At 38.9% G+C, this 27,737-nt stretch overlaps 2 protein-coding genes across 4 annotated transcripts in view; one reads left to right on the top strand and one right to left on the bottom strand.

The window, feature by feature from the left end:
• CWC27 (CWC27 spliceosome associated cyclophilin) overlaps nucleotides 1-10,842 on the bottom strand; it is a 196,709-nt gene extending 185,867 nt beyond the window's left edge. For 2 of the 3 annotated variants that reach the window (XM_059417956.1, XM_059417955.1), the window contains exons 1-2: nucleotides 10,593-10,842; nucleotides 1,482-1,578 (exon numbers count right to left, since the gene is read on the bottom strand). In XM_059417956.1, coding sequence (XP_059273939.1) covers nucleotides 1,482-1,578; nucleotides 10,593-10,634 — 139 coding nt within the window. In that variant the 5' untranslated portion in view covers nucleotides 10,635-10,842. The remainder of the gene's footprint in view (nucleotides 1-1,481; nucleotides 1,579-10,592) is intronic. The other variant, XM_059417954.1, reaches the window with a different exon arrangement.
• Nucleotides 10,843-10,907: 65 nt separating this feature from the next.
• Nucleotides 10,908-27,737, top strand: part of SREK1IP1 (SREK1 interacting protein 1) — a 43,915-nt gene continuing 27,085 nt past the window's right edge. Inside the window, exons 1-2 of the mRNA XM_059417957.1 lie at nucleotides 10,908-11,263; nucleotides 20,060-20,107. Coding sequence (XP_059273940.1) covers nucleotides 10,987-11,263; nucleotides 20,060-20,107 — 325 coding nt within the window. The 5' untranslated portion in view covers nucleotides 10,908-10,986. The remainder of the gene's footprint in view (nucleotides 11,264-20,059; nucleotides 20,108-27,737) is intronic.

Here is a 27,737-nt window from a genome sequence, read left to right as displayed (position 1 = left end):
TCTTCCCCTATAAAATTTGAGCTTTTGAGTCTTCAAAACTTCTTTCCAGAAGTGAGTCTGACTTCTCTATGTCTACTGTGTTTCTTAGTTCTGTTGATAGTTACTTGAGGCTTCTCTGACTGTACTACCTGTCTGACTCAATTTCCTTCCTGCCTGCCATAGCAATTATTAATAATGGTCTTTGCAGATGTCTTTCCCTGTTTTGGGGGGGCAGGTTTTTGGGGAAATCTATTCATTTTTATATCTTAAATCCTCCCCCGGTAATTATCTAATTGTATAATTATTATCTATTTGGAGAGCTCTTTCTGTACCCTCCTACTGGTTATACTAAGTTCTCTTTCACACCTTGCTTTTGACTCGAAATGTTGTTTTCTGATACCTGATTAACCCTGTCTGTCTTTACCAATCAGATATAACTTAGAAAGATAATGATTTGCCACCCCTGTACATATCTGAAACCATATGCAATGTATTCCAAAAGCCAGTAAGTTACAAAAATATTTAGAATGTTTAGTTCTACAGGAGAATATTCTGAAGGAGAAAACACTCAAGTGGATGTATAATTCTGTAAAGTGTATTGAAAGAAAAATAGTCACTTTGTGACTCGGTCTAAAATCATACTGGAAACATTGATAATGACATCACTGAATGTTGAATGGAAGGCTTCATTGAGAAGATGGAACTGTGGGTAGATATTAAAAAGTGGGCAAACAGTAAAGAAGGAAAGAAAAAGTATTCTGAAAGGAGACTGAGGATATGAAGGAAGGTATGAGGGTATGTGTGAAAGTGGAAATGGGAAGGACGTGCTCAGGAAGTAAAAGTAATAGTCAGCTGAAGCCATATGGTTATTTAGTGCGATGAAAAACAAGGCTGGAAGGCTAGGAAGCCAAGCCATCTGAGGATTTGGCTGCTAGATGAATAAAAAAAGAGGGTATACAGATTAAAGACTACAGAGAGAAAGACCCAGGTAAAAGCCAATCACAATCAGCAGATGAAAGTCAAGGCAATCTGGTTTAGTTATAGCTGACAGAGGAGTGTAAAGTACACTCCTAAATTGGGAGTAAAGTCCACTTCCATATGTAAATTAGAGTGAAGAAGAGAGAAAATGGCTGGAATTCTAAATTTGACAGTTATTTGGATAGAAGTAACAACTGAAGAGTAAAGAACTCAAGGCAATCTCAGGGAGTACCTTTAGTTGGAGGATGAAAGAAAGAAGTGGGAAATAGACAAAGATAAAAAATGATCAAAATTTTATTGGAGAGATAAATTTCTCTACTGAAGATACACAGATTTATTTGAAAGACAGTCTTTATCTCCTCCATTTCCTGACACAGTAGCTCAACACCATATCACTCATATCAACTCCTATCATTCATCACCACCATTTAACAGCAGGCCTCAATGTTGTAGAAAGATACACTTCAGTTTATTTTTAAATTAATAAATTTTTCTACAGAATAGAACTCAAGAGTTATGATTACCTTCCAAACAAAGCTGAATGAAATTTCTGCAAGCTTTAGGAGCTTCTTTTGACCACAACTCTATGTCAATATCTCCAGCTGTTGTTTTCAATAAAACCTGTAGAAAGAATATGACATCATTACATTAAATTATCATTTTGGCTTGATAATTAGTTGAAACACTGCTCAATTTAAGGCATTCATTAATGAGTTTTCAATTTTAAATTTAAAAACTTTGCTGAGCTTTTCTTGCTATACTTAAAAGAAAAAATACACTCAAAAAGTACAACAGGGAAAAGACAGTCTCTTCAACAAATGGTATTGGAAAAACTGTACAGCTATACGCAAAAGAATGAAACTGGACCACTTTTCTTATACCATACATAAAAATACACTTAAGATGGATTAGAAACTTAAATATGAGACCTGAAACCATAAAACTCCCAGAAAAAACAAAACAGATAGCAATGTGACACTGGCCTTAGCAATGTTTTTATAGACATGTCTCTTCAGTTAATACATAAAGAACTTATACAAACCAACACCAAAAAAAAAAAAAAAAAAAAATTCAATTAAAAATGGGTAGAGGTGGGGTGCCTGGGTGGCTCAGTGGGTTAAAGCCTCTGCCTTAGGCTCGGGTCATGATCTCAGGGTCCTGGGATCAAGCCCCGCATCAGGCTCTCTGATCAGCAGGGAGCCTGCTTCCCTTTCTCTCTCTCTGCCTGCCTCTCTGCCTACTTGTGATCTCTCTGTGTCAAATAAATAAATAAAATCTTTAAAAAAAAATGGGTAGAGGAAAGAAAAAAAAATGGGTAGAAGATCTGAATAGACATTGTTCCAAAGAAGACATACAGATGGCCAACAGACATAGGAAATTATGCTCAAATCAGCTGAGCAATGCAAATACTGAAGGGAATGCAAATCAAAACCACAATGAGATGTTACTTTATACCTGTGAGAATGGCTAGAATCAAAAAGACAAGAAAAAATAAGTGTTGGCAAGGATGTAGAGAAAAAGGAACGCTCATGCACTGTTGGTAGGAATGTAAACTGGTGTGGCCACTGTGGAAAGCAGTACAGAGATTACTTAAAAAATTGAAAACAGGGGCGCCTGGGTGGCTCAGTGGGTTAAAGCCTCTGCCTTTGGCTCAGGTCATGATCCCAGGGTCCTGGGATCGAGCCCCACATCAGGCTCTCTGCTCGGCAGGGAGCCTGCTTCCCTTTCTCTCTCTCTGCCTGCCTCTCTGCCTACTTGTGATCTCTGTCTGTCAAGTAAATAAATAAAATCTTAAAAAAGTAATAAATAAACAAAAAAAATTGAAAACAGAATTACCATATGATCCAGTGATTCCACTACTGGGTATTTACCCTAAGAAAATAAAAACACTAATTTGAAAAGATATTTGTACCCCTATGTTTACAGCAGCAGTATTTATAATAGCCAAGATTTGGAAGCAACCCAAGTGTGCATCCATAGATAAATGGATAAAGAAGTGGCATGGATGCCTGTGTGTGTGTGTGTACATAAATATATATATTATATATATAAATCTGGTAGTAGAATGTTAGTCATAAAAAAGAATGCAGGGGCGCCTGGGTGGCTCAGTGGGTTAAGCTGCTGCCTTCGGCTCAGGTCATGATCTCAGAGTCCTGGGATCCAGTCCCGCATCGGGCTCTCTGCTCAGCGGGGAGCCTGCTTCCCTCTCTCTCTCTGCCTGCCTCTCCGTCTACTTGTGATTTCTGTCAAATAAATAAAATCTTTAAAAAAAAAAAAAAAAAGAATGCAATATGGCTATTTGCAGCAATATGGATAAAGACGGTATAATACTGCTAAGAGAAGTCAGTCTGACAATAATACAAATACCATATGTTCTCACATATATGTGGAATTTAAGAAACAAACAAAAACATCCAAAAAAGCCCTCAAACCCTTAAATACTAAGAACAAAATGGTGGTTGTCAGAGGGGAAGTAGGGGATGGTGAGACAGATAAAGGTGATTAAAGAGTACGTTTATTCTCATGAACGCAGTGAATATTGTATAGAATTGTTGAATAATTCTACTGTTGAATCATTCCACCTCAAAATAATATAATACTGTATGTTAATTATACTTGAATAAAAAAAAATTCAATACAAGTCATTATAAATTTATATCTTTCAAATACCATTTTCAGAAACAACTTAGGACTTAAGGAAAAAATAGCATATACCTTTTTAATCAGAAAAACTTACTCATTTAAAAATCAATCATTTAAACTTGCTTTAATTAAGAAAGTTTGCAGCCTTTCTTCCAATAATATTGGCATAGCAAATTAAGAAATTAAAGAACAGGGGTGCCTGGGTGGGTCAGGGGGTTAAAGCCTTTGCCTTCAGCTCAGGTCATGATCCCAGGGTCCTGGGATGGAGCCCCACATTCAGGATGCCTGCTCAGCAGGGAGCCTGCTTCCTCCTCTCTCTCCTGCCTCTCTGCCTACTTGTGATCTGTCAAATAAATAAATAAAATCTCAAAAAAAAAAAAGAAAGAAATTAAAGAACAATGAATGAACCCATAAAATCCTGACACCATAAGACAATTTTACAATTATGTTTTTACATATAAACATTCTACTTTCTCATTCAAAATCATGCCATTCCTGGAGTACCTGGATGGTTCAGTCTGTTAAGCATCTGACTCTTGATTTTGGCTCAGGTCAGGACATCAAGGTCATCAGATTGAGCCTCATGCCAGGCTCCGTAGGGAGTCTACTTGAGATTCTCCCTCCCTCTGCCCAACCCCCTTCTCTCTCTCTCTCTCTCTCTAAAAAAAAAAAAAAAAAAAAAAAAAAAAAAAAAAAAAAAAAAAAAAATTCCTAATTTACAATGAAATATTCTTTCTTAAAATTTTTAAAAAAGATTTATTTATTTGACAGAGAGAGAAATCACAAGTAGGCAAAGAGGCAGGCAGAGAGAGAGGGAGAAGCAGGCTCCCTGCTGAGCAGAGAGCCTTATGCGGGGCTTGATCCCAGGATCCTGTGATCATGACATAGGCTAAAGGCAGAGGCTTAACCCACTGAGCACCCAGGCACACCTACAATGAAACATTCTCAATCTAATTCTAGGTTGTATATTACTAAAATGGTATATCTCAAAATCACCATCTATAGTCAGTGGAATCCTTTGATAGCCTCTTTTCTACCTGCTCATGAAGATAAGGACTTCTAACTTGGCTTGGCATGAAACAATGCCCAAAAGATCTATTCTGGAGGGGACCTGGGTGGCTCAGTAGGTTAGGTTTCTGCTTTCAGCTTAGGGCATGATCTTAGGGTTCTGGGATTGAGCCCCAGGTCAAGCTCGCTACTCAATAGGGAGTGTGCTTCTCCCTCTATCTCCCCTGGCTGGTGCATGTGTGCATGCTCTCTCACTTTCTCTCAAATAAATAAATAAAATCTTAAAGAAAGAAGAAAAGAAGGAAGAAATGAAGGAAGGAAGGAAGAAAGAAAATAAAAGAAATACTCTATCATGACAAATCAACCCAACTAGATTCCATACCCTTGGGAGGTATATTTTTGGGATGCAAAGTGAGTGACTGAGTAACTCCCTAGACTGTATCTGGAACACTGGATAACATCTTTTGATTTTAATGAAAACTGGTATATATCCCAATCCCAAAAATACAGTATATCTAAAAAGACAATGTCCTGTCCTACCTATTATCCCCTTGTACACTTAAAATAAAATGTTACTGTTAAAGGGAACCTACACATGTCTTCTCTCCTTTCCAATTCTAATACAATGATTCCAACTTTTTCAAAGTATGCATCCGTGTTAGCAAAGATGAGAAGGGAAGTGGGAAGGAGTTAAGGAATTGGGCACACACAGTCCTCAAATATGTACTTTTTTTCCTATAGTATTTTAAGAATCACAGAATATAAACATTTCAAAGGATTACATAAAAACAGTATTTTTAGATAAATCTTAATCTTCTTTACTAGTGATATAATGAAACTTTTTAAAAAATAACAGCATTACTGAGATATAATTCACATACCAAACAAGTCACCCTTTTAAAGTGGTTTTTAGTACCATGACTAAAACTACCTAATTCCAGAACATTTCATCACCCTCAAAAGACACCCCGTCCCCATTAGCAGTCACTCCCTATTTCCTCCTACTCCTATCCTTTGGCAACCACTAATCTACTTTCTATATTTATGACTTTGCCTACTGAACATTTCATGTAAGTGGAATCATACAATATGTGGCTTTTTTTTTAAGATTTTATTTATTTATTTGACAAACAGAGATCACAAGTAGGCTGAGAGGCAGGCAGAGAGAGAGAGAGGAAGGGAGTCAGGCTCCTTGCTGAACAAAGAGCCCGATGCAGGGCTCGATCTCAGGACCCTGGCATCATGACCTGAGCTGAAGGCAGAGGTTTTAACCTACTGAGAGAGAGCCTGCCTCTCTCCCTACTTGTGATCTCTGCCTGTCAAATAAATAAATTTTTTAAAAAAGTCTTAAAAAAAAAAAAAGAAACCACTGATCTAAGGAACGAGCTAATATACATCATTCCTGCCTTTGTAGTATGTGGAGTCAGGGTCCTCAAAGGACAATAGTGACCCTTCCACTTACAAAGAGTAAAGGAGCTTTGTTACTTTAGACATGATATGTAACATATCTGTGACCCAACTTCCTTATGTAAAAATAGGGATAATATTCTTATAGGTTTGTTGTGAGGACAAAATGATTTATTCTACATAGACTCCTTTGAACAGTACCTGACAAATAGTAAATGCTCAAAAAATAGTAGCTATTACTATTGTAAGTATTATTCCTATAAAATTTTCTTTGGCCACAGTCAACTTAGTAAAAAGAATGCTTACACCTAATAAAAAGTAAAAGAATGCTTTTTACCTAGTAAAAAGAATGCTTACACCTAGTAAAAAGCATCTGGCTTTGACTCGGGTCATGATCTCAGGGTCCTGGGATCGAGCCCTACATTGGGCTCCCTGTTCAGCAGGGAGTCTGCTTCTCCCTCTCCCCCTTGCACAAAAATAAACTCGAAATGGATGAAGGACAGGAATCCATCAAAATCCTAGAGGACAACACTGACAACCTTTTTGACCTCGGCTGCAGCAACTTTTTGCTAGGCATTTCTGCAGAGGCTAGGGAGACAAAGGCAAAAATGAACTACTGGAACTTCATCAAGATAAAAAGCTTTTGCACAGCAAGGGAATAGTCAATAAAACTAAAAGGCAACCTATGGAATGGGAGAAGGTATTTGTAAATGTCTTATCAGATAAAGGGCTAGCATCCAAAATCTATAAAGAACTTACCAAACTAAACACCCAAAAAACAAAAAATCCAGTCATGAAATGGGCAGAAGACATGAACAGACACTTATCCAAAGAAGACATACAAATGGCCAACAGACATAGAAAAAAGATTCAACATCACTTGGCATTAGGGAAATACAAATCAAAACCACAATGAGATACTACCTCACACTGGTCAGAATGGCAAAAATTAACAACACAGGAAACAGCTGATGTTAGCGAAGCTGTGGAGAAAGGGGAACTCTCACACAGTTGATGGGAATGCAAACCGATAGAGCTACTCTGGAAAACAGTATGGAGGTTCCTCAAAAGTTAAAAATTGAGCTATCCTAATGACCCAGCAACTGCAGTACTAGGTATTAATCCAAAGGATACACACATAAGTGATTCAAAAGGGCACATGCACCCCAAGACTAGTAGTGAAGTCCACAATAGCCCAAGTATGGAAAGAGCCCAGATGCCCATTGACAGACGAACAGATTAAAAAGATATGGCATATTTGTGCAATGGAATATTACTCAGCCATCAAAAAGAATGACATCTTGCCATTTGCAATAAAGTGGCAGGAACTAGAGGGTATTATGCTAAGTGAAATAAGTCAGTTGGAGAAAGACAAACACCATTTTATTTCATTCATATATGGAATTTAAGAAACAAAACATATGAACATAGGGGAAGGGAAGAAAAATAAAATAAGATGAAAACAGAGAAGGAGGCAAACCATAGAAGATGCTGAGCTCTAGGAAATAAACTGAGGTTGCTGGAGAGGAGGTGAATCGGGGGAAGGAGTAAGTGGGTGATGGGCATTAAGGAGGGCCCTGACACATAAGGAGCACTGCGTGTTATATGCAATTGATAAACCACTAAATTCTGCTTCTAAAACTAATAATACAGTGTATGTTAACTAAATTGAATTTGAATAAAGAATTAAAAAAAAAAGGCACATGTCTCCTTTCTGCATACATTTGGTTGGCCAGCTCTACTTTGTGAAGTTTCAGTGGCTCCTTTTCCTGCAGCATCTAAGACAACACTTTATGTTTCTTAATAAATATGTATTAATATGCAATTTAAATTATGTGTTCATAGTATGTGGCAATTTCATCTTGAGTGTAAAAGGACATTTCTCAATGGTACTTTCTGTGCCTCATATTCAGAGGCCTGAGTACCAGCAAAACACAGCACATTTGTAGACAATTGCTAGGGGTTCTACCACTGATATAACATGTCAATTACTTCTCAGTTGATACTATGCTCTTTGAAGGGAGGAACTTTGTCCCATTTATTCTGAGTATCTCTTTATTCTTTTAGTACCTAATGTGTCATTAGACAGCATAGGCACTAAACATCCACTGAGCAAACTTGTTTTTATATCTCTTTAAACTCTTTCCAGGCCAGATGTGCCTGGGTGGCTCAGTGGGTTGGGCCTCTGCCTTCAGCTTAGGTTATGGTCTCAAGGTCCTGAGATTAAGCCCCGAGTGTCCTGCATCGGGCTCTCTGCTAGGCAGGGACCCTACTTCCCCCTTTCTCTCTCTGCCTGCTTGTCTGCCTACCTGTGATCTCTGTCTGTCAATTAAATAAATAAAATCTTTAAATTCTTTCCAGGCCAAAATTCTTGCCACGTGCTCTCTATGATACAGAACTTTGAGATTCAATGTCTTCAATTGGACTTACACTGGGAAAAAATCCCCAGTTGTTTCTGAAAGAAAACTTTGGCTAGGCTTGATATTCTCCATAAGCCCAATTCTGTTCCATAAGTACAGTGTTTATCACAATTGGCATGTACTTATTTGCATGACTATTTGGTGAATGTATATTTTACTTCACTGACTCCATGATAATAGGGACAATGCTGGTTTTTCTTTCCCTTGTATCCCTAAGACCTAGCATAGAGGTGTCATGTGCTAGCTGCTCAATAAACATTTGTTGAATAAAAGATCTCCTGTTCAGTAATGTATCTCTGTTAAAGCTTTTTCTCTTTATGATCACATCAAATCTTCCTCCAGAGTAAAGCAACTAAATCTTCCCTTGACCAGCAGCAGTATAACCTCAAACTCACTGATGCTTAATACTTTAAGAGAAATATAGTATTAATTCATCCATTTATTCGTTCAGTCAGTACATATCTGCACTCTTCCTACCATTTGTCAAGCACCATTCTAGAAGCGGGTCCCTACCATCAGAGTGCTTGCATTCTATGGGGAGAAGGGAAGGAAGAGGACACAATAAACAGTAACTAGTAAGTAGTTAGAAAAAACTACTAAATGGAGTTTAGTAAAGGGAGAGAGGCAGGGAATGTTGAGAGAGGGGCAAGACATGAATGGGATTTCTTCTCTGCTAAGGAGACATTTGAGCTGGCCAAAGAGTATACCAGAGAAAGAGTATACCAAAGAAAGTAAGTATGAAGGCCCAGTCTAGAAGGATGGGCAATGTATCAATTCTCTACCAGTGTTTATCAACTGTGGGTGATATCACCCTTAAAAAACATTTGGAAATATGAAAAGGGGTATTCTGAGTTTTCCCAATGATGTGAGGTAAGGAGTAAGGAGAAGTTCAAACAACAAAGAATTAAAATAATTGCTCAGCTCAAAATACCCAGTGAAATTTTTGCTGGGGGTATCAATTAGAACATTATTGTTTTTGTTCAAATTGCTTCCATTATATTACAAAATGTCAACCAACAAAAAATTGCACAAACTATGATACAAGCATGCAATAGAATTCCATCTAATGTAAATTTAGTTTATCCTAATACAACTATGTACTCTCAGCCACACTATTTTCCCCATTATGCTGGTTCATTGTCTTTCATACGTGATATAGATTAGTTCTCACTTTAAGAATTCAGGTGATACTCCATTACTGACTCCTCTGCCTCATACTGCAGAGAAAAATCTTCAAATGGAATTGACATACCTTGACCATTTAAATCAATCAGAAAATCATTCTCCCATTCTAATGTGGGAACATTTCCCATTCCCTACTTTTTCTGACAGCCATCTCATGTCTTAAGAACAGCTCAAGGGGTGCCTGGGTGGCTCGGTGGGTTAAGCCTCTGCCTTCAGCTCAGGTCAGGATCTCAGGGTCCTTGGTCAAGCCCTGCATCAGCTCTCTGCTTAGGGAGCCTACCCCCCGCCCCCACACACACACCCGCCTGCCTCTCTGCCTACTTGTGATCTCTGTCAAATAAATAAATAAAATCTTTAAAAAAAAAAAAAAAAAGGTTAAGACCAGCTCAAAAGATACGTCATCCACAAAGCTTTTCTCTTCTTTCCCAGTTGCTCACTTTTTAGTACTACCACAGCACTAGATTCCTCTCTCCTTAAGCATGCCTAGACATATCACAAGCTTTTTCTTTCCCTGCCTGCCTCCCAGAGAAAATCATAAGCTCTTCCAGGGCAACGACATTACCCAACCATCTTTGTAGCCCCAACACCTAGTACAGTGCCTGGTGCCTACCAGGCATCCATAAGTAACTGTAAGATGAATGGAGAAAGTAATTTCCAAGTTAAGCAAAAAGAGGGGGAAAAAAAAAAGTCGACATTTACAATGTACCTAAGACCTTAGAAACACCTGCCTGAGTTAGGCTGAAGCAAGAAATAGGATCAGAAGGCTGGTAGATGGAGAAATCTGCCTTTGAGGACTTTTTCAAAGTGTTTGCAGAGAGGTGTTTAATGGATGGTCTTCTATGCAATCCTGTTCAGAGACAGGAGTACGGGACATGACTTCTTGTGATCTTTTCCAACCGTAAGACCCCAGAGCTCCCTTAGTCGGTGCGGTATCACTTCGAGGAGCCCAGGTTCCCTAGATGAGGCGCTCACCTTCCCGTTCGTGGGAGGTTCCTGGATATAGATGTTGCTCATGCTGGTCAGTGCTCAGGACTCGGCTTCTAATTGGGAATAAGAACGGAGGGCCGATCTCTAAAGCTGTCCACCTATCAGTGAAGGCTTCCTTCAGTCGAATGGTCACGGAAAGCTCCAGTTTGTCAGTGTCGCCAAGACAGCGAAACCAAGCACTACCTTTACCCCAAGCTAGTTCCTCACGGACGCCGCCATGTCGCTCCCGGACCAGAGCACCGCTAATCCTGAAAAGGGGGGTTCCGATGGGCTCCAGGGAAGCAGAAAATATTATTAAGAACCCACAGATTAATTTAATTTGTGTTACAATTTTTAAATTCAATCTATAAATCTTGGTGTTGTTTGCTTCACTACGCGTATGTGCAGGTCTCACTCACCACTCCCCCCCCCAAGCTGGCAGCAATGGTTCGGACCATGTGTGTTCTGTAATATACCTCCCCCGGAAACTGAATCAACGCGACTGGGTTCCGCTATCGCCGGAGGCCTTCCTGGACTGTCACCGAGGTCCCGCGGCGCCGGTGGGAGGAAGAGGCCGCCCTCGCCATTTGTTGTCCTCGCTGCAGGCGTGAGGCGGGCGTCCTCTCGAAAGCCTGCGGCTCCTGCGACCCCTCTTACCAGCGCCATGGCAGTCCCAGGTGAAGACCGACGCCAGGGCCCGTAGGTCGAGGCGAGGAAGGGAGCGGGTAGGGTGGGTTGGGTGCGCTGGGCTGGGGAGTAGCGCCCATGGGGATGGAGGCGGGGGCGTTAAAACGAACGGGCTCGTTGGGTCTCCTTGAAAAAGTTTACACTCCACAAGTAATCTCTGGAGGGAAGAAGGAGCGACCGGAACTCTCTCCCCCAGCCCAGCCGAGCTCCCGCGGCGCCGCCCGGATCACAGGGAACGTGTGTCGTGGGGGGAGGCGGCCGGGAACCGTAGGCCTAGGGGGCGAGCCGCCGAGAAACACGCACTTCGCTTCGGTTTGGCTGGAAAATAAAACTCAAGGTGGCAACCCTTGACGGCCCGGAGCAGCCAGAGGCATGGTTTGTCGTGGAAGTCGCTGGACGACACTGACGTCTGGGCTGCTTCTCTCGCTTCCTCCGGCACGGCGTTCCTGTGCGGCGGCCGACCCGTCGCGGTGCCCGGCGGGGCCTCTCTTTGTGCGCCTGCGGTTTCTTCCCGCTCTCCGGTTCTGTGTCCAGTGGGTACCGACCTACCAACGGCGAACCCTACGAAATAAGTGCTTCAGAGACTGCTGAGCCACAGCTACCAGCTCACTCGGACGTTCTGGTCGCGGAGGGCATCTGCTTCGACCAGGTTTGCTGCGATGTCTCTTGCAGAACCCTGGTTGCAGAAGTTATTTTGAGAATTGTATCCCTCCTCACCCACCCCCACCCCCACTCGTCCAGCCCCCGGACACACAGCTTGGAGATGCACAGTGCTCCTTAGTACAGGAGAGACTCAGAAGTGTTCCGGTTCAGAAGTCCGAACTCAAGTTTTAACCTACCCTTCCCAGTCTTCTTTAAGCATGTTTGTACCGTGGCAGCCCTTTCTGAACCATATTTTACGGATCACTGTTTCAGGAATAGTGCTCTTTTCTAACCACTGCAGTTTTGGGAGGAGTGGGAATTATGAAAGAGGAAAGATACACTCAGTCATACACAGAACTCTCTGTATTACCACGTGCTAGGTAATGTCCTAGGCAATGGGAATACAGTGGTGAACAAGACAGTTGCACTTCACACAGAACTTAGAATGTAGCTATGGGGAGGAAGGACCAAAAAGTCAGACGTATGTATGGCAGGGAAATTTTGGAGTCTTCAAGAGCGCATAGAAGGGCACCTCACAGAAGACTAGAGGGGCTAGGGAAATGGACTTCCTAGAGGAGGTGGCGTTTCGGATGAATCTTGAAGAATTCCAGGAGGGTTGGAGTGGCAAGAGAGGAAGTTGCAACCAGTGGGACTGGATATTATAAAGGAGGAAGAAATGTGTGAGAAGAGGAAATAAAAGAAGTAAAAGATACTCCCTATAAATGGAACTCAGAATACAAATGGGAGAGAAGTGAGAAATTAACTAGAGAGTTAATAACAGCTAATAGTTATTAATGTATCAGATGTGTAAATAGTGTTTACTATGTATCAGATGTGTCACACTGTGTCAAGCATTGTATTTTCTCTCATTTAACATCTGTACTATAAAATAAGTATGAATACTTAAATTTTATATGAGCATACTGAGGAATAAGCAAAGTTACTTGCTAATTAAGGGATAGCTAGTAAGTGACAGGTCACGGGGGCTCTTCTAATCCCCATGCACTTATTCATCTTGCTGTGTTATAGTATAATTTACAAAGTAGTTTCCACCTCTTAAAGGACCTTGGAAGCTATGACAAATATTTTGGATATTTTCCCAAGGACTAAAGGAAGCCATTTAAAAGTTTTAAGAGATTCATATTTTGGAAAGATCATTCTGGCTGGACAGTAGATTGGAAGGGAGCTAGTTTGGAGACAAGGTCACTGATTAGGAGTAATTTCTGGTATGTTATGATGATGTTTCAGGTATGGTGTCAGGAACGGAGAGAAACACATGGATTGGAGATACCTTTTTAATGGTAGACTCACTAGGAATCAGTGACTGACTCGGTGTAGGTGGGTAAGACAGGAAGTGGGGTATACATGGGTTTCACTGTTACACAGTTGGGTGGGGCCATTTTCTACTATACGTAAAACCTGAGAAGGAGCAGGTTTTAGGGGGATGATGAGAATTTCAGTTTAGGGTTTGTGTTGAGGTATAGTCAGACATATGACTGAAACTATCTAACAGGTAGTAAGAGAGAAAATTTGTAGCTTAGGAAAGAAGCCAGAGTCAAAGACCACAGTTTGAGTCATCCACAGGTATAATAGGAGTTGAGACCATTGTAGTGTCTGCCTGTGCTCAGGTGGAGTGTGTAGAGACTGAAGAAAGGGTCTGTGGTTGCAGCCTGGAGCTTATCAACATGTAAGGAGCTAGCAGAGGAAAGCTGGTCTGCCTGGTAGGTTGCCTAGGCATCGTGAGCCTTCACATCAGCCCTGGTGATTCTTGTATTGCACCACTACAACTAGAGTTGAGTTGCTGTCATTCCTAAATGGTTGGTTTTATTACTTGAGCAAGCGTTTTTGAGCACTTACATGGTCTAGACCCTCTAGGGCACACAATATCACAGCTTGTATTCTCATGAAACAGGTCTAGCAATGAAAGCGGGGTGCTTAAGAAAGAAGAAAAAAAGTGATTTTTTTTTTAAACATCCTTATTGGAATTTCCTTAAACTTAGACCAGTGTTATAGATATGTTAACCTTCTTCCAGTTCAAAATAATGGTCCAAAGTATAATAATCTTAAATTGTGCCATTAAGCTAGATGGCAAGACATGGATAGACTGTTTAAACCCAGCAAAAATGAAGATAATAATTATGACAGCACTGTAAGAGTACAATGCAAGTACCATTAGGAAATAGAGTTACAGAAAATGTTGAGATAATTTCCTGCGTGATCGATCCAAGTAGTGGACTGAAGAAAAATAGGGCTCCACGAGAAACCTTTTGAAATAATTATTGAGAAGGCCAAGTATTATGTTATGCTCTTTTATTTTTAGGTATAATGCTCATATGGGTTCAGCAAGGCATTTCTTGGGTTGTCTTGCTAGTGATTATTATTATAAGACTATAAAGTGACAAGGATGCTTTCCGCAAGTGAAAATCGGCCTCTTTTGTTTTATGCTCACCTACTTCAGCTGTTTTTCCACAGCATTATTTGTAACCATACACCATTATGTAGGCAACACAATGAAATGTGTACTTTCTTAGGGAAATTGTAGACTCTTACTTGTTATTTTAAAAATGACATTTAAGGGCACCTGGGTGGCTCAGTTGGTTAAATGTCTGACTTCTGCGCAGGTCATGATGGGCTAGGGTCCTGGGATGGAGCCCCACGTAGGGCTCCTTGCTCAGCGGGAAGTCTGCTGCTCTATTTGTGCTCACTCTCTCCCTCCCTCTCTCTCAAAATAAATATATAAAAATCTTTTAAAAAATAATAAAAATGAGCTTTAAATACAGATTTCAGTGAAGTTGACTTTCTTTTAGAAACTACTTTGCCCATTCAAGTTGTTAAAATTAGTTCTGAGATTCATGTTAATGATTCACCGTTCCCCATGAAGAGTCTACCTAACACCAGTGTCAGTGAATGTTACCCATGTGGCTGGCACAAAAACTCTTTCTCTCATTCAGTAAAATCTATATAGCCAAGATAGGGAATTTTCTGTAGCCAAAATAACATTATATCTGGCATATGAAAGTGAGTCAAATTTTTAAAACACATCACTGTAACTTCTTAGTAATAGAAGTACTCTAAATTACAATGTATCCAATTGCTTTTCATTCCTAAACTGTACATAATTTCTTTTCTCTAGTCTGTGCTGCACATTGCTGCTGAAGTATTTTTCTTAATTATATATCTGATCCTGTCATTCCTGGGGTGGGTTGGGCGGCCAGTGGTAAGAAGTTAGTTCTTGGCTCCTATCTGTGAATTTCATATTTCTCTATCCCCCAGATCAAGATTTTAAATATTTCCATCACCATAGGAAGGCGTTGTTTGTCATTTCCCCCTTCCCTTGCCTAAATAACCGTTAGTTTTATTTCAATTGTCCTTTTTTATTTTTTATTATTATGATTGTTATTATTTTAGATTTTATTTATTTACTTAGAGAGAGAGCATGAAGGGGAGAGTGTCAGAGGGAGAAGCAGACTCCCTGCTGAGCAGGGAGCCTGATTCGGGACTCGATCCTGGGACTCCAGGATCATGACCTGAGCCGAAGGCAGTCACTTAACCAACTGAGCCAACCAGGCACCCCCTTTTCTTTTTTAATTGTCCTTCTTTTGTAACTGTTCTTCCAGTGCCTATCTTCCTCAGATGGGTCAGTGACACTGCAGACACAAGTTTCACAACTAGCAACTGGAAGCTGCATACATTACTGATTCCCAAGTGCTAAGTATTAAGTTTCTAACCTCAAATGAACAAGCATTTGTTGAGGACATCTAGCAAGGCTACACTATGCTAAGCAGAGAGCTGTATATAGAATCGAATGGCATGTTCTGGAAGCTAGAAAAACAAGCTCTCTCTACTTCTTTAAGTTTCTGGGAGGTAAAAGACAGCCATTTACCTGACCCCTTCCACTCAAGTTGTTTAACATTAAGAGTTCTAAATCCAGAGTAAGCCCTTGCTGATGTTTAATAAGAGACAAAGACCTCTGCAGTTTATTCCTAAAACCATCAGTTAATAAAATTTTGTTATAAATCTATAATGTGCCTTCTCTGAAGAATTTACAAGTGCAGTTAGTTGTTAGAGAATTTTGCACAACAGCAACTCTTATGTTGGGATTTTTGAGGGAGGTTTTTAGTTTGGTTTTTGAGAAGATAATTCATCCACATGCTGCAGATTTTAAAGGTAGCAAAAGGTGTATAGTGACATATCTCTCACCCTTTCTACCCCTGGTGGCACTTCTTTTTTCCAGGTAACTAATTTATATTCTTAGAGATCTTTTTTGTGTATCTCCATCTATTTATAAATAAAATCTACATATAATCTGTGTCTTAGCTATATCTAATCTTCTTTCATATAAATGGCAACATACCATAAGCGCTGTTCTATACCTTGCTTTTTTCCTTTATATCTTAGAGATCATCAGATATCATTAAGACTAACCATAATTTATTTATGTCTAAATTATCTCCACTCTTCAACTATTATAAATGATGCTCTAGTGAATAACTTTGTATGTAAGTCAAAATAAGTATGAATTTGTGTAAGCAAATTGTGAAGATTCATTCCCAAATGGAAAAGTGCTAGGTCAAACTAGTGTGTACATTATAGTTCTGATAGGTTTTGTCAGCTTGCTTTCCACAGGGGTGGTATTGATTTACGCTACTCTTCAGCACTGTGTGGGAGTGTTTCTGCCCCCAAACTCTCTTCAGCCCTTTCTTTGCTATTATGATAGGGAAAAATGTAATCTTGGTATAGATTTTTATGTACATTTAATTTATTATGAATAAGGATGAGCATCTCCATGTTTCAAACTTGTTTCTTTGAGCTTTCTGTTTAGCTCTTTTGCTGATTTTTTTTTCTTTGTGTTGGTTGTTGGTTTTTTTCATAATGATTTTCTGGGTTTTATACAGTAGGCATAATTGCCCTTTATTGGTGCTATGAGTTGCAAATATTTGTTCCTACGTTTTCATGTGTCTTTTGAATTTGTTTTAGCTGGTCTCTGCCATTTTTTTATGTAGGCAATTTTATAAGTTTTTATAGAATGGTTTTTGGATTATAGGTCATGATCACAAAGGAACATTTGGAGGGAGACAGGCTCTATTACTCTGAACAGTGTTAGCAGACTTTAAAAGGAATGGAACGAAGAACAGCATGAGAACCTCTAATGGAGAAATGGCTAACTTCTAATTGAAGTAATAAGGCCTCTCAATATGGCCTTCCTATTCAGTTTGACATGGATGTTAAGTACAGTTGTGTCAGCAGAGTTCTTGTTCCAAACAACAGAAACTGACTAGTTAATTGAAGAAGAAAATGAACTATCTCAGGTAGCCCACAGAATGCAAGCAAAGGCTAGATAGCAAGGCTTGGAAAACAGTTGAAACCAAGGGCACCCATAGTCAAGATGGTGGACAGCCCCAGACCTGGTTAGGACTGCTCTCTGTGGCATCACTGCCACTAGAAACTACACCTTGACAGGAGAATGAGTGAAATGTCCCCACTTCATAGAGTCACTTTTCTCTGATTGATTGTATCAGAGGTGTCAGATTGAATGTCCCAGGTAGAAGCATTCATTTAGCCCAGCAGTCATGAAATTAGGATGAATGAAGCTTGAAATTTTAACTTAACCAAAAGCTGGGGAGGACATAGTTGATATGGAGTTATTTATTTAGAGTTCTTGTTGTGTTGCCCTTTTATGTAAAAGTTACAACTTTGTTAAAGAAGATGACCTACTCTGAAAAAGTTTGATAGTTCATTCATTCTAAAAGTACGAGATAGAGTTCATCATAAATAAGTTAATTTCTCATAAGTGCTGAGATAATTTCATATCTGTCCATTACAACATTTTTAGTTTATCATAGGAATGGTAATGGCGCTTTTAGAACAGTTTTGTTCTGTCTCATTTAGCGTCTATGGTTTCTATGGAAACAGACTTAACATTGACCTGGATTCTCTGAGCTTTTTTTCCAACAGGCAATTATTTCATAATGAAAGAGCCTCAGATTTTATTATTAATCCAGTGTTATACTACAATTCTGCTACAGTGCGGCATATGCATTCCCACCCTATGCAATACAAACCACAAGGTTTATGAGAAAGAATGAGATTGGGGAACAAAAGTCAAAAACTTCATCAGTGATACATAAAAAAATGATAGAAACCTAATAACAGCACAGTTTTGCACATGTTAATTGGCTAAAAGGCACATAAATAATACAGTAAATAGTGTACTATACCTTGACCTGAAATTTGCTGTGGAAGCAGACTTCATTAAGAATTGCAGTTTGTGAATTGTTCTGAAATAATGGTAGGAAGAGGATGATTTGAAATCAGATCAGCGTTATAACAGCTTCTGTGGGTGGGCACTGCTCATAGCACACATGCTGATCTGAGGTCACTAGAAATATTCTGGGGTGAGTCTTTACATGTGTTTTGTATATCCCTAGGAGCCTTAGAGCAACTGGGTACGACTTTCTGCATTCATCTAGGTTTTTCATGGACAAAAGTCACATTATGTACAAGTCATTTTCTCTTACATCAGTCACATTGAAACAAATTTTATGTTTTTAAAGCAAGCATTATAGCACACCTGACTGTATTTTTAGTAGGAATATTCAGTAATGTGTATTTTAAAGTAAATTTGGGATTAGAGAAAAATGACTAATGTTTTGACTTCATAGCAGTGAAGAGATAGTTTAAAAGTGATCTTTGCGGGACGCCTGGGTGGCTCAGTTGGTTAAGCAGCTGCCTTCAGCTCAGGTCATGATCCCGGCGTCCTGCCATCGAGTCCCTCATCGGGCTCCTTGCTCGGCGGGGAGCCTGCTTCTCCCTTGCCTCTGCCTGCCATTCTGTCTGCCTGTGCTTGCTCTCTTCCTCTCTCTCTCTGATAAATAAATAAAATCTTAAAAAAAAAAAGTGATCTTTGCTTTAAAATTAACATTCTTTTATATTTGCATCCCATGTACTTTAATTTGTTAGTGAATTTGGGCTATATTTCCATGTGAAGGATTTAGGAGTTTGATGCCTTGCATTAAGGTAATGGAATAATTCTTTCCTGACCTTCTGGTTGCCAGAAGCCCTTAATGGAGGTGAAAATTGGTTTCAACTCTATATGTTATACAACCATAAAAAGGAATGGTCTTCTGATATGTGCTACAGTTTGGATGATCTGGAAAACATTATGCTAAGTAAAATAAGTCAGACACAAAAGGATAAATATTGTATGATTTCACTTGTATGAGATTCTTAGAATAGGTAAATTTATAGAGGCAGAAAGTAGGGTAGAGATTACCATGGGCTCAAGGTAAGGGGGAATGAGCAGTTATTGTTTAATAGGTTTAGTTATTGTTTGGGATGATGAAAGATTTTGGAAATAGTGGTGATGGCTGTACAACTTTGTAAATGTTCTCAGTGCTGAATTCCACACTTAAAAGTGGTTAAGGAGATAAATTTTATGTATATTTTATTACAAAATCAATTTATTTCATCTGTTACTATCTTCCAAAATTGCTTGCTTGTAGCACTAATGACACAAAGACACTGTAAATATTTCTGAACATCGCTTAGACTGATATGTGACTAGCAGTTGGTTTTCTCTTGTCAGAATCTGATTGCTGAATTCAGATGTTTCTTAGAATAGCTAGCAAAGTATTTTTCTGGATTTTCACCAATTCCTTTTAAAAAATTGGTTTGTTTTTCTTCTAAAGGAGAGCAGAAAAACATTTGTTATCTCAAATGTTCATATACATATGTATAATAACTAGTATATATAGTGAGTATATGTATACATATACATATATCACTAATTACTTACATTTGAGAGACAAGCTGAAACACTCTGGAATTTCTTCCTTAGTGTTCTAGAATTCCTGGAATATTTAAGCTCTTGACTCTAACACTGCATTTCTGTTAAAGAAAAATATATTCCGGAATTATTCTTGAAATACTGCCAAATAAAGTAACTTGAGTGAATTGGCTTTTCCAGTGATTTCTAACATCCATAACAATTGAATGAATAGGGTTACTAATTTGGGTCAGGAATGATTTTTTTTTTTTAAGAAAGAAATTCTATAAAAAGAGGTTTCTTAGCTTTTTCATGTGAAAAAATTCTTGCGTTTCTTCTTTTTACATGTCTCCTAAAATGTCATCCAATTTTATTTCAGGTTGCAACAAGGATAGTGTCCGAGCTGGCTGTAAAAAATGCGGATATCGTAAGTACATTAAAAAACATAATATTTCAAAGAGTGAATCATTGCCTCTTTGGGCTGTGTGATTTGGCATCCTGATTTCAGTGTCCTGATTTCAACATAGTTCTGAAGCCCTATTATTTAGCCCGGGTTTGCAGATGATTCAGAAATTGCTCTGTCAGCCCTAAACAGTTCCTTTCTTCCCTGCTGTAGACTCAGTGACAGGTGGCTGTATATTTAGTGACTAGCAAAGATGTCAAATTCAAGTGGGGTAGATTTAGGAGACTGGAGAGAGTATATCCAGGGAAAAAAAAGCACACATATACTTAATCTTTTACTCCTTGTCTTTCTAGATACTGGATGAAAAGGGGAAAGCAGTGAAAGTTATTTTTAAAGGTTTTCCCTGTTGATTAAATTTAGTCTTTTTAAGGATGAAATTGGTCCTAGAATTTCTGCTCACAAGCAAAAGTTGATGTAAACAGTCATTCATCTCTATTATGATTAATGAAATGGAATAGAAAAGTAAACTTTAAGTTATGTACAATTACATAACTTAAATTTGTAATTATGTACCACAAATATAATTTCTTTAGTTAAATGTAATAATTTCTAAAGCTTTGATAACAGGGAGAACAGTAGCTTTTGTTGTTTTATAAATTGGAGACCATGCACATGAGCCTGGATTATGGTTAATACTCCATATAAAATTAATTTATTAATTAATTTACATAGAAGTAGAGTTACATTTGATGCACAATGTTACATGGGCTTCAAATGTACAACATAATATTAAGTTTATACTTCAGGCTGTGCTTGCCACAAGGGTAGTTACCATTGGTCACCATATAGTGCTATTATAATAACATCGACAATATATATTCCCTATTCTGTACAGAAAAGTTATGTAAAAAATAAAAGATGTCCATGCAAGAACATGCGCTAAGAGAGCACTCAGTACATAAATCTTCATTAAAAGGGCTCATAATGAAAGCATGCTGAGAGTACCAAGTCACATTCTTCCAAGCAAAGGCTGAAATGTGGCATAAGGGAATTTTGCTCAGTTAACAGAAGTGGGAGCATAAGCATACATATCCTTCATTTAAATAAAAACTCGTAAAGACTGTACTTTTATGTAAGAAATGACTGCAGTGAAATCTTTTCTGTGTTTTAAACTTATATGTATTTATTTCTGCTTTGTTTCCTTTCTTTAAATCTTTGCTAATTTCCATGTTCCATTTCTTGATTTAGGACTTAAGAACCTGCTCACTCATCCTCTCTCTCTTCCTTATATGCTGTTTTATTTACTTCAAAATCTAGAATGGACTTTCCAGTTTGTCTAAAATACCAGTTTATCTACTTGGACTTCTTTTTAAGGGGTATCTGGGTGGCTCAGTCTGTTAAGCATCTGCCTTCAGCTCAGGCCATGTTCCCCGGGTCCCTGGGATCAAGCCCCACGTCAGGCTTTTTGCTCAACAGGAAGTCTGGTTTTCCGTCTTGGTCTGCCTGGCACTGCCCCTACTTGTTCTCTCTCCCTGTTTATCTCTGTCAAATAAGTAAATAAAACCTTAAAAAAAAAAAAAAGACTTACAGGAAAATAATAAAAATAATTTTTTGGAAATAGAGTATTTGTTGATCTAGTCTCCTTACTGTTATTTTATTTTATACAATGATGCAAGTATCTGTAGTAATTGAATTTTTTTTTTTTTTGAGAAGGCAGGTAAGCAGATAGGCAGTCTAAGTTTATTTCCTTCTGCTTTATTATTTTAATCTATTATTTTAATGATTAAGTTATTAAATAACTTCTCATTTGTCTCCTATGGAAAATTCAGTAATAGTTCCCTTCTGGGTTAAACTTGGGTTAAAGGGGTGCCTGGGTGGCCCAGTGGGTTAAAGCTTCTACCTTCGGCTCAGGTCATGATCCCAGGGTCCTGGGATGGAGCTCTGCATCTGGTTCTCTGCTCAGCAGGGAGCCTGCTTCCACCTCTCTGTCTCTCTGCCTACTTGTGATCTCTGCCTGTCAAATAAATAAATAAAATCTTTAAAAAAAAAAAAACAAATGGGTTATAAACATCTTTTAAAGATGACGGTCTTTTCCATTTACATGTCTTTATGATAGAAACTACATTTTAAAAATTACCTGTTATTTGCAGTCCAAAATCTTTGTATTGATGGCAGATGTAATAGAGAAGTGCATGAAACTCTTTAAAATGTTTTTAATGCCTAAAAATGTGCATATTCATCAGTCAGTCACAAAAGAGTATTGCCTCTCTAGTGTTGTGAAACTAATGGTTTAGGTTGTACTATTTAAAAAATTTTAATACTTGATTGAAAAGATTTTATTGTCAATATGTTCAATATTGGTTATATTGTTTTTAAGTTTCAAGTTAAGAGTGAGTATGTTACTAAATAACATGATGTCACTTTTTCATGGAAGTTCCCTCAACAAAATAAGAATTTTTATTTCTGTGATAAGTTGTTGAGTTTTTTTGGAGTGCCAGCTTCTGATTATTTAAAAGCTACAAGGTCACTAAGCCTTTTTCCATAGAATAAATGTCTCAAATAATTTTGATAGTTCTCAGAAAAATATACCTTTAAAAAGTTCAGTTCAGTTTATTATACTCAGTAGTTGAGCATTTGATCATAGCAGCAGGAAATAAAAACATACCAAAATATCTTTAAGGTTTATTTAACTTGAATTGCTTATTTCTTAATAGACATTCATGATCTTTTCTTTGCCTGTGGGTCTGCTCATTATTGTTTCTCATAGACTTTTAAGTGCAAATATCTGAAATGCATTTGCTACTTTTTTATAGTTTGTTTCTTCAGAGATAAGCAGTGAAAAATAGTAAATCTGAGTGCAAAATCATTTTATCTTTAGTTCTCATTAGCGGTAATACTGCCTTCCTCTACAGCCCTCCCTGGAAATCTGTGGCCTTTTTTTTTTTTTTTTTTTTTTTTTTAAGTTGTCCATACGGGGTTGAGGGCAACAGTAGGACATTTAGTATGTAGGGTATAGGGATTATAAACATCCTGTAATGTGTAGGGCAGTATTGGACAGTGAAGAATTGTCTGCCTCAGAATGACAGTGGCCACCCCCTTTGAGAATTTTTTCTCATTGTTTTGGGTTTTATTCCCCTCTATCTTGTACAGTCTTTTCTAGTACCTAAATTGAAAACTGCTCTTAAAAATAACTCATTTTTTAAAAAAATTAAAAAATTTTAAAAATTAAAAAAAAAAAATAAAAATAACTCATTTAAATCTGGTGTTTCCCAAAGTACAACTTTGTTTTATAGAAACAGCCACTCTTTTTTGCCCCACATTTATATTTTTGGCCTTACATGATTTTATATAGGCAAACTTATATCTAATAATAACAAATATGTCATGAAGCAAACTGTGCCGATTCAGGCTTATATGGGGAGGGATAAAAAAGTAGAGATCCTATATGGTCTCCTATTTCAAAAATTTATGTGGGTAAAGTAAGGAACCATCTTAGTCCTTATGGACTACTATAACAAAATACCACAAGCCCAGTAGCATATAAACAGAAATTATTGCTCATTGGAGAGGCTGTAAGTCCCAAGTTCAGGGTGCCAGCAAGTTTTCCAGGTCCTAGACTTTTCATTTTATATTCACATGGTGGAAAGGACTAGGGATTTCTCTGAAGTCTTTTTTATAAGGCAGTAATCCCATTCATGAGGGTACCAGCCTCAGAACCAAATAACCTCCCAAAGGTCCCATCAACTAATACCATTCTCTTTGGGGATTATAATTTCAACATATGAATTTTGGTGGGACACAAAGATTCAGGTCATAACAGGAACATACTGAATACAGTTGACCCTTGAACAACATAGGTTTGAACTCCACAGGTTTAGTTTTAAGTCTTTTTTTTTTTTTTAATAAATACAGTATAGCAGTAGAACAGGAACCACCATGTCTCCCCCTCCCCGCCTGCACTTAGCCAGGATAGATCCTAGAGTAATACTCGTTTCTTGCTCTTTTCCTGGGAATGTGGAAAATGTCCTTCCATGTGGAGTCCAGGGAAGGGGGATAACCAGGGGAAGCCAAAATACCTTTACCCTTCTCTCTAGATCACTTGTTCCACCTGATCCACTTTATGTGGCTCTAATGGAAAATGCTGTCATGGAAAATGCTGTCAAGGAGTAAGCTGCCAGTTTCCCTACAATATTAGCTACCCTCTTCAGAAAATATTCAGCACCTTGGACAGTGTCCCACCCTAGGGCCCAGGCTTCTGTCTGGTGTTGGTGTCCTCCTGCACCCCCTTGGTCAGGGGGTTGTGGGGTGGCATGTTATTATGTGGCCCTTAGTTTCTTCACCAAGAATCCTTCCCCAGAGCCTGTTTCTTGCACCTCCTGGTTCAAGACCTCAATGAACTAGTTCTAGCCTTCTCCGCAAGTTTTCTCCACCATTGCTTTGTTTTTTCATCATGTGTTTACTTGTATCTTACTTTTCTATCACATTAAATACAGTATTTCAGTTTTGGGGGGAACCAGAAGTTTTATGTGGATTTTTGACTACCTGGAGATCATTGCCCCAACCCCTGTGTTCAAGGGTCAACTGTAATTCCTAGAAGGGAATTCAGGATAAATGGAGGGTCTTATATTTAAGATATAATGTGTTTATATAGACTGAGGGGATACAGGAGATGTTTCAGATACAGGTGATAGGAAAAGATTAAGCAATTTCATCTAAGAGTTATAACAAGGATATCTCTTAACTTGGGAGGAAGCTAGGTGAGAATAAGTACAGATATTTCAGGTGTAGAAATAGAAAGAAAAAGGAGATGCTGTCTGGTAAACTTAGGAGGCAGAGCTGGCTATTTGGGAAGCGGGCCCTGAGTGGGACGGGAAAGTGGTTGAACAATAGTTTAAGTCAGGCATAAGTTTGGAAAAGTCACTGAGGAAAATATGACAGATCAAAAAAAAATGAAATGCTTTATGTTTGTGCTAACGTTCATCAATGTATGATTGTGCTCAAACATTGCTTGACTGCTCAGGGATAGGCACAATCCAAAGGTTAGCTTTGAGCCAGAGTATTTGTTTTACAGTGAGGTATCATAGAAGAACAAGAATATGAATGAGTCAGAGAGGCTTATAAAAGAGTATTCAGAGAGTCAAGAATGAGAAATTAGAAAGACTAGGAGAAAATAAAGGGATTGAGTGAGTTAAGGTCTTAAGATTCCAAATCAGATCGATGCATGGGTGTGAGTGAGAAAGCTAGAAGGATAAAAGATTTGAGTCAAAGTATGATGTTGGAATTTAAAATTTCTGAGATGAACCACAATGAGATACCACCTCACACCAGTCAGAATGGCCTAGAAGAATTAACAAGTCAGGAAATGACAGACGCTGGTGAGGATGCAAAGGGGAATCGTCCTACACTGTTGGTGGGAATGCAGGCTGGTGCAACCACTCTGGAAAACAGCATGGAGATTCCTTAAAAAGTTGAAAATAGAGCTACCCTAAGATCCAGCAATTGCACTACTGGTTATTTACCCTAAAGATACAAATGTAGTGGGGCACCTGGGTGGCTCTGTCATTAAGCGTCTGCCTTTGGCCCGGGTCATGAACTCAGGGTCCCGGGATCGAGCCCTGCATCAGGCTCCCTGCTCTGTAGGAAGCCTGCTTCTCTCTCTCCCACTCCCCCACCTTGTGTTCCCTCTCTCACTGTCTCTCTCTCTTTGTCAAATATATAAATAAATCTTAAAAAAAAAAAAAAGATATAAATGTAGTGATCCAAAGGGGCACATGCACCCAAATGTTTGTAGCAGCAATGTCCTCAGTAGCCAAACTATGGAAAGAACCTAGCTGTCCCATCAACAGATGAATGGGTAAAGAAGATGTGGTATATACAATGGAATACTATGCATTGATCAAAAGAAACGAAATCTTGCCATTTGCAGCGATGTGGATGGAACTAGAGGGTATTATGCTGAGTGAAATAAGTCAATCAGAGAAAGACAGTTATCATATGATCTCCCTGATACGAGGAAGTTGAGAGGCAGCATGGGGGGTTTGTGGGTAGGAAAGGAAGAAATGAAATAAGATAGGATCGGGAGGGAGACAAACCATAAGAGACTCTTAATCTCATAAAAAAAAAAAACTGAGGGTTGCCAGGGGGAAAGGGGTAGGGAGAGGGTGGTTGGGTTATGGACATTGGGAAAGGTATGTGCTATGGTGAGTGCTGTGTAGTGTGTAAACCTGGCGATTCACAGACCTGTACCCCTGGGGCTAATAATACATTATATGTTATTTAAAAAAAAAAAAAATTTCCGAGATGGAACACTTCAGGTTCTGACAAGGAGCATGGTGTGGCCATGGCATCTAGAATATCAAGGAACTGAGAAAAGCCATGCAACACTCTAGACTGCCCATTGAGCCTTGTGGAAGGGCTAAGGGTGAAGAACTCGAATAGGAGCCTGATTCCAAAGACTTCAGTGGAGAAGCTTTGTATTGGGATACCTTTGGCTCAGGTCATGATCCTAGAATCCTGGGATTGAGCCCCACATTGGGCTCCCTGCTCAGCGGAGAGCCTGCTTCTCCCACTGCCCCTCGCTCAGCTTGTCCTTGCATGCTCGCTCCTTCTCAAGTAAAGAAATAAAATCTTGGGGCGCCTGGGTGGCTCAGTGGGTTAAGCCGCTGCCTTCGGCTCAGGTCATGATCTCAGGGTCCTGGGATCAAGTCCCGCATTGGGCTCTCTGCTCAGCAGGGAGCCTGCTTCCCTCTCTCTCTCTCTGCCTGCCTCTCCGACTACTTGTGATTTCTCTCTGTCGAATAAATAAAAAAAAAAAAAAAAAGAAAGAAAATCTTTAAAAAAAAAAAAAAAAGAAAGAAAGCCCAGAGAATACTAATAATAAAGAGGTAAGCTGTAGAAAAGTGTTCCCAGTGAAGAGCCAAATATCCTTTAAAGCAAGTGGTGGAGGGAGCAAACTGCAAACAGGTATCACAGTCTGTCCATTAAGGATTGCATGTTTCAGAAGATGTCATAAAAAGATTGGCAGAGGGATGCCTGGCTGGCTCAGAGGTTTAAGCCTCTGCCTTTGGCTCAGGTTGTGATCTCAGAGTCCTGGGATTGAGCCTCACATTGGGCTCTCTGCTCAGCAGGGAGCCTGCTTCATACCCCCACCCCATCTGCTGCTCTACCTACTTATGATATCTCTGTCAAATAAATAAATAAAATCTTAAAAAAAAAAAAAGATTTGGAAAGAAAGGAGTGATTATCTGTTAGGTCAGGGGACCAGAAACAATATGAAGATAAGACTTCAAGGAAGATAAATGGATACAGAAGCCTGCATTTTTGGGTAGGAATCACAATGATAGTGATGTGAAGCTTGGTGGAATTAATTGTGTTTAATAATTGAAAAGTTTGTAATGTAGCCTTTATGCTCTCAGAACTGAGAACCTTAGGTAAAGCCAAAAGCTGCTTTACTTAGCCCTTGTTCACATGGTCTGTATACTCCACATGCTAGGAAAAACGTACGTGAGCACCCTAATTATAAAACAGAAGTTCTTTTCATTCATTGACAGATCTTTATCAGGACAGTCTAAATCCAATGATAGGTTTTATTATTACTTGGCACTTGACATTACCCATCTAGCCACTCCTTGAATGCAGACAAGGGAGAATATAC

Source organism: Mustela nigripes, chromosome 12 (assembly GCF_022355385.1).
Source record: "Mustela nigripes isolate SB6536 chromosome 12, MUSNIG.SB6536, whole genome shotgun sequence".
Lineage (NCBI taxonomy): Eukaryota > Metazoa > Chordata > Mammalia > Carnivora > Mustelidae > Mustela > Mustela nigripes.
This window is presented reverse-complemented; position numbering and strand designations above follow the sequence as displayed.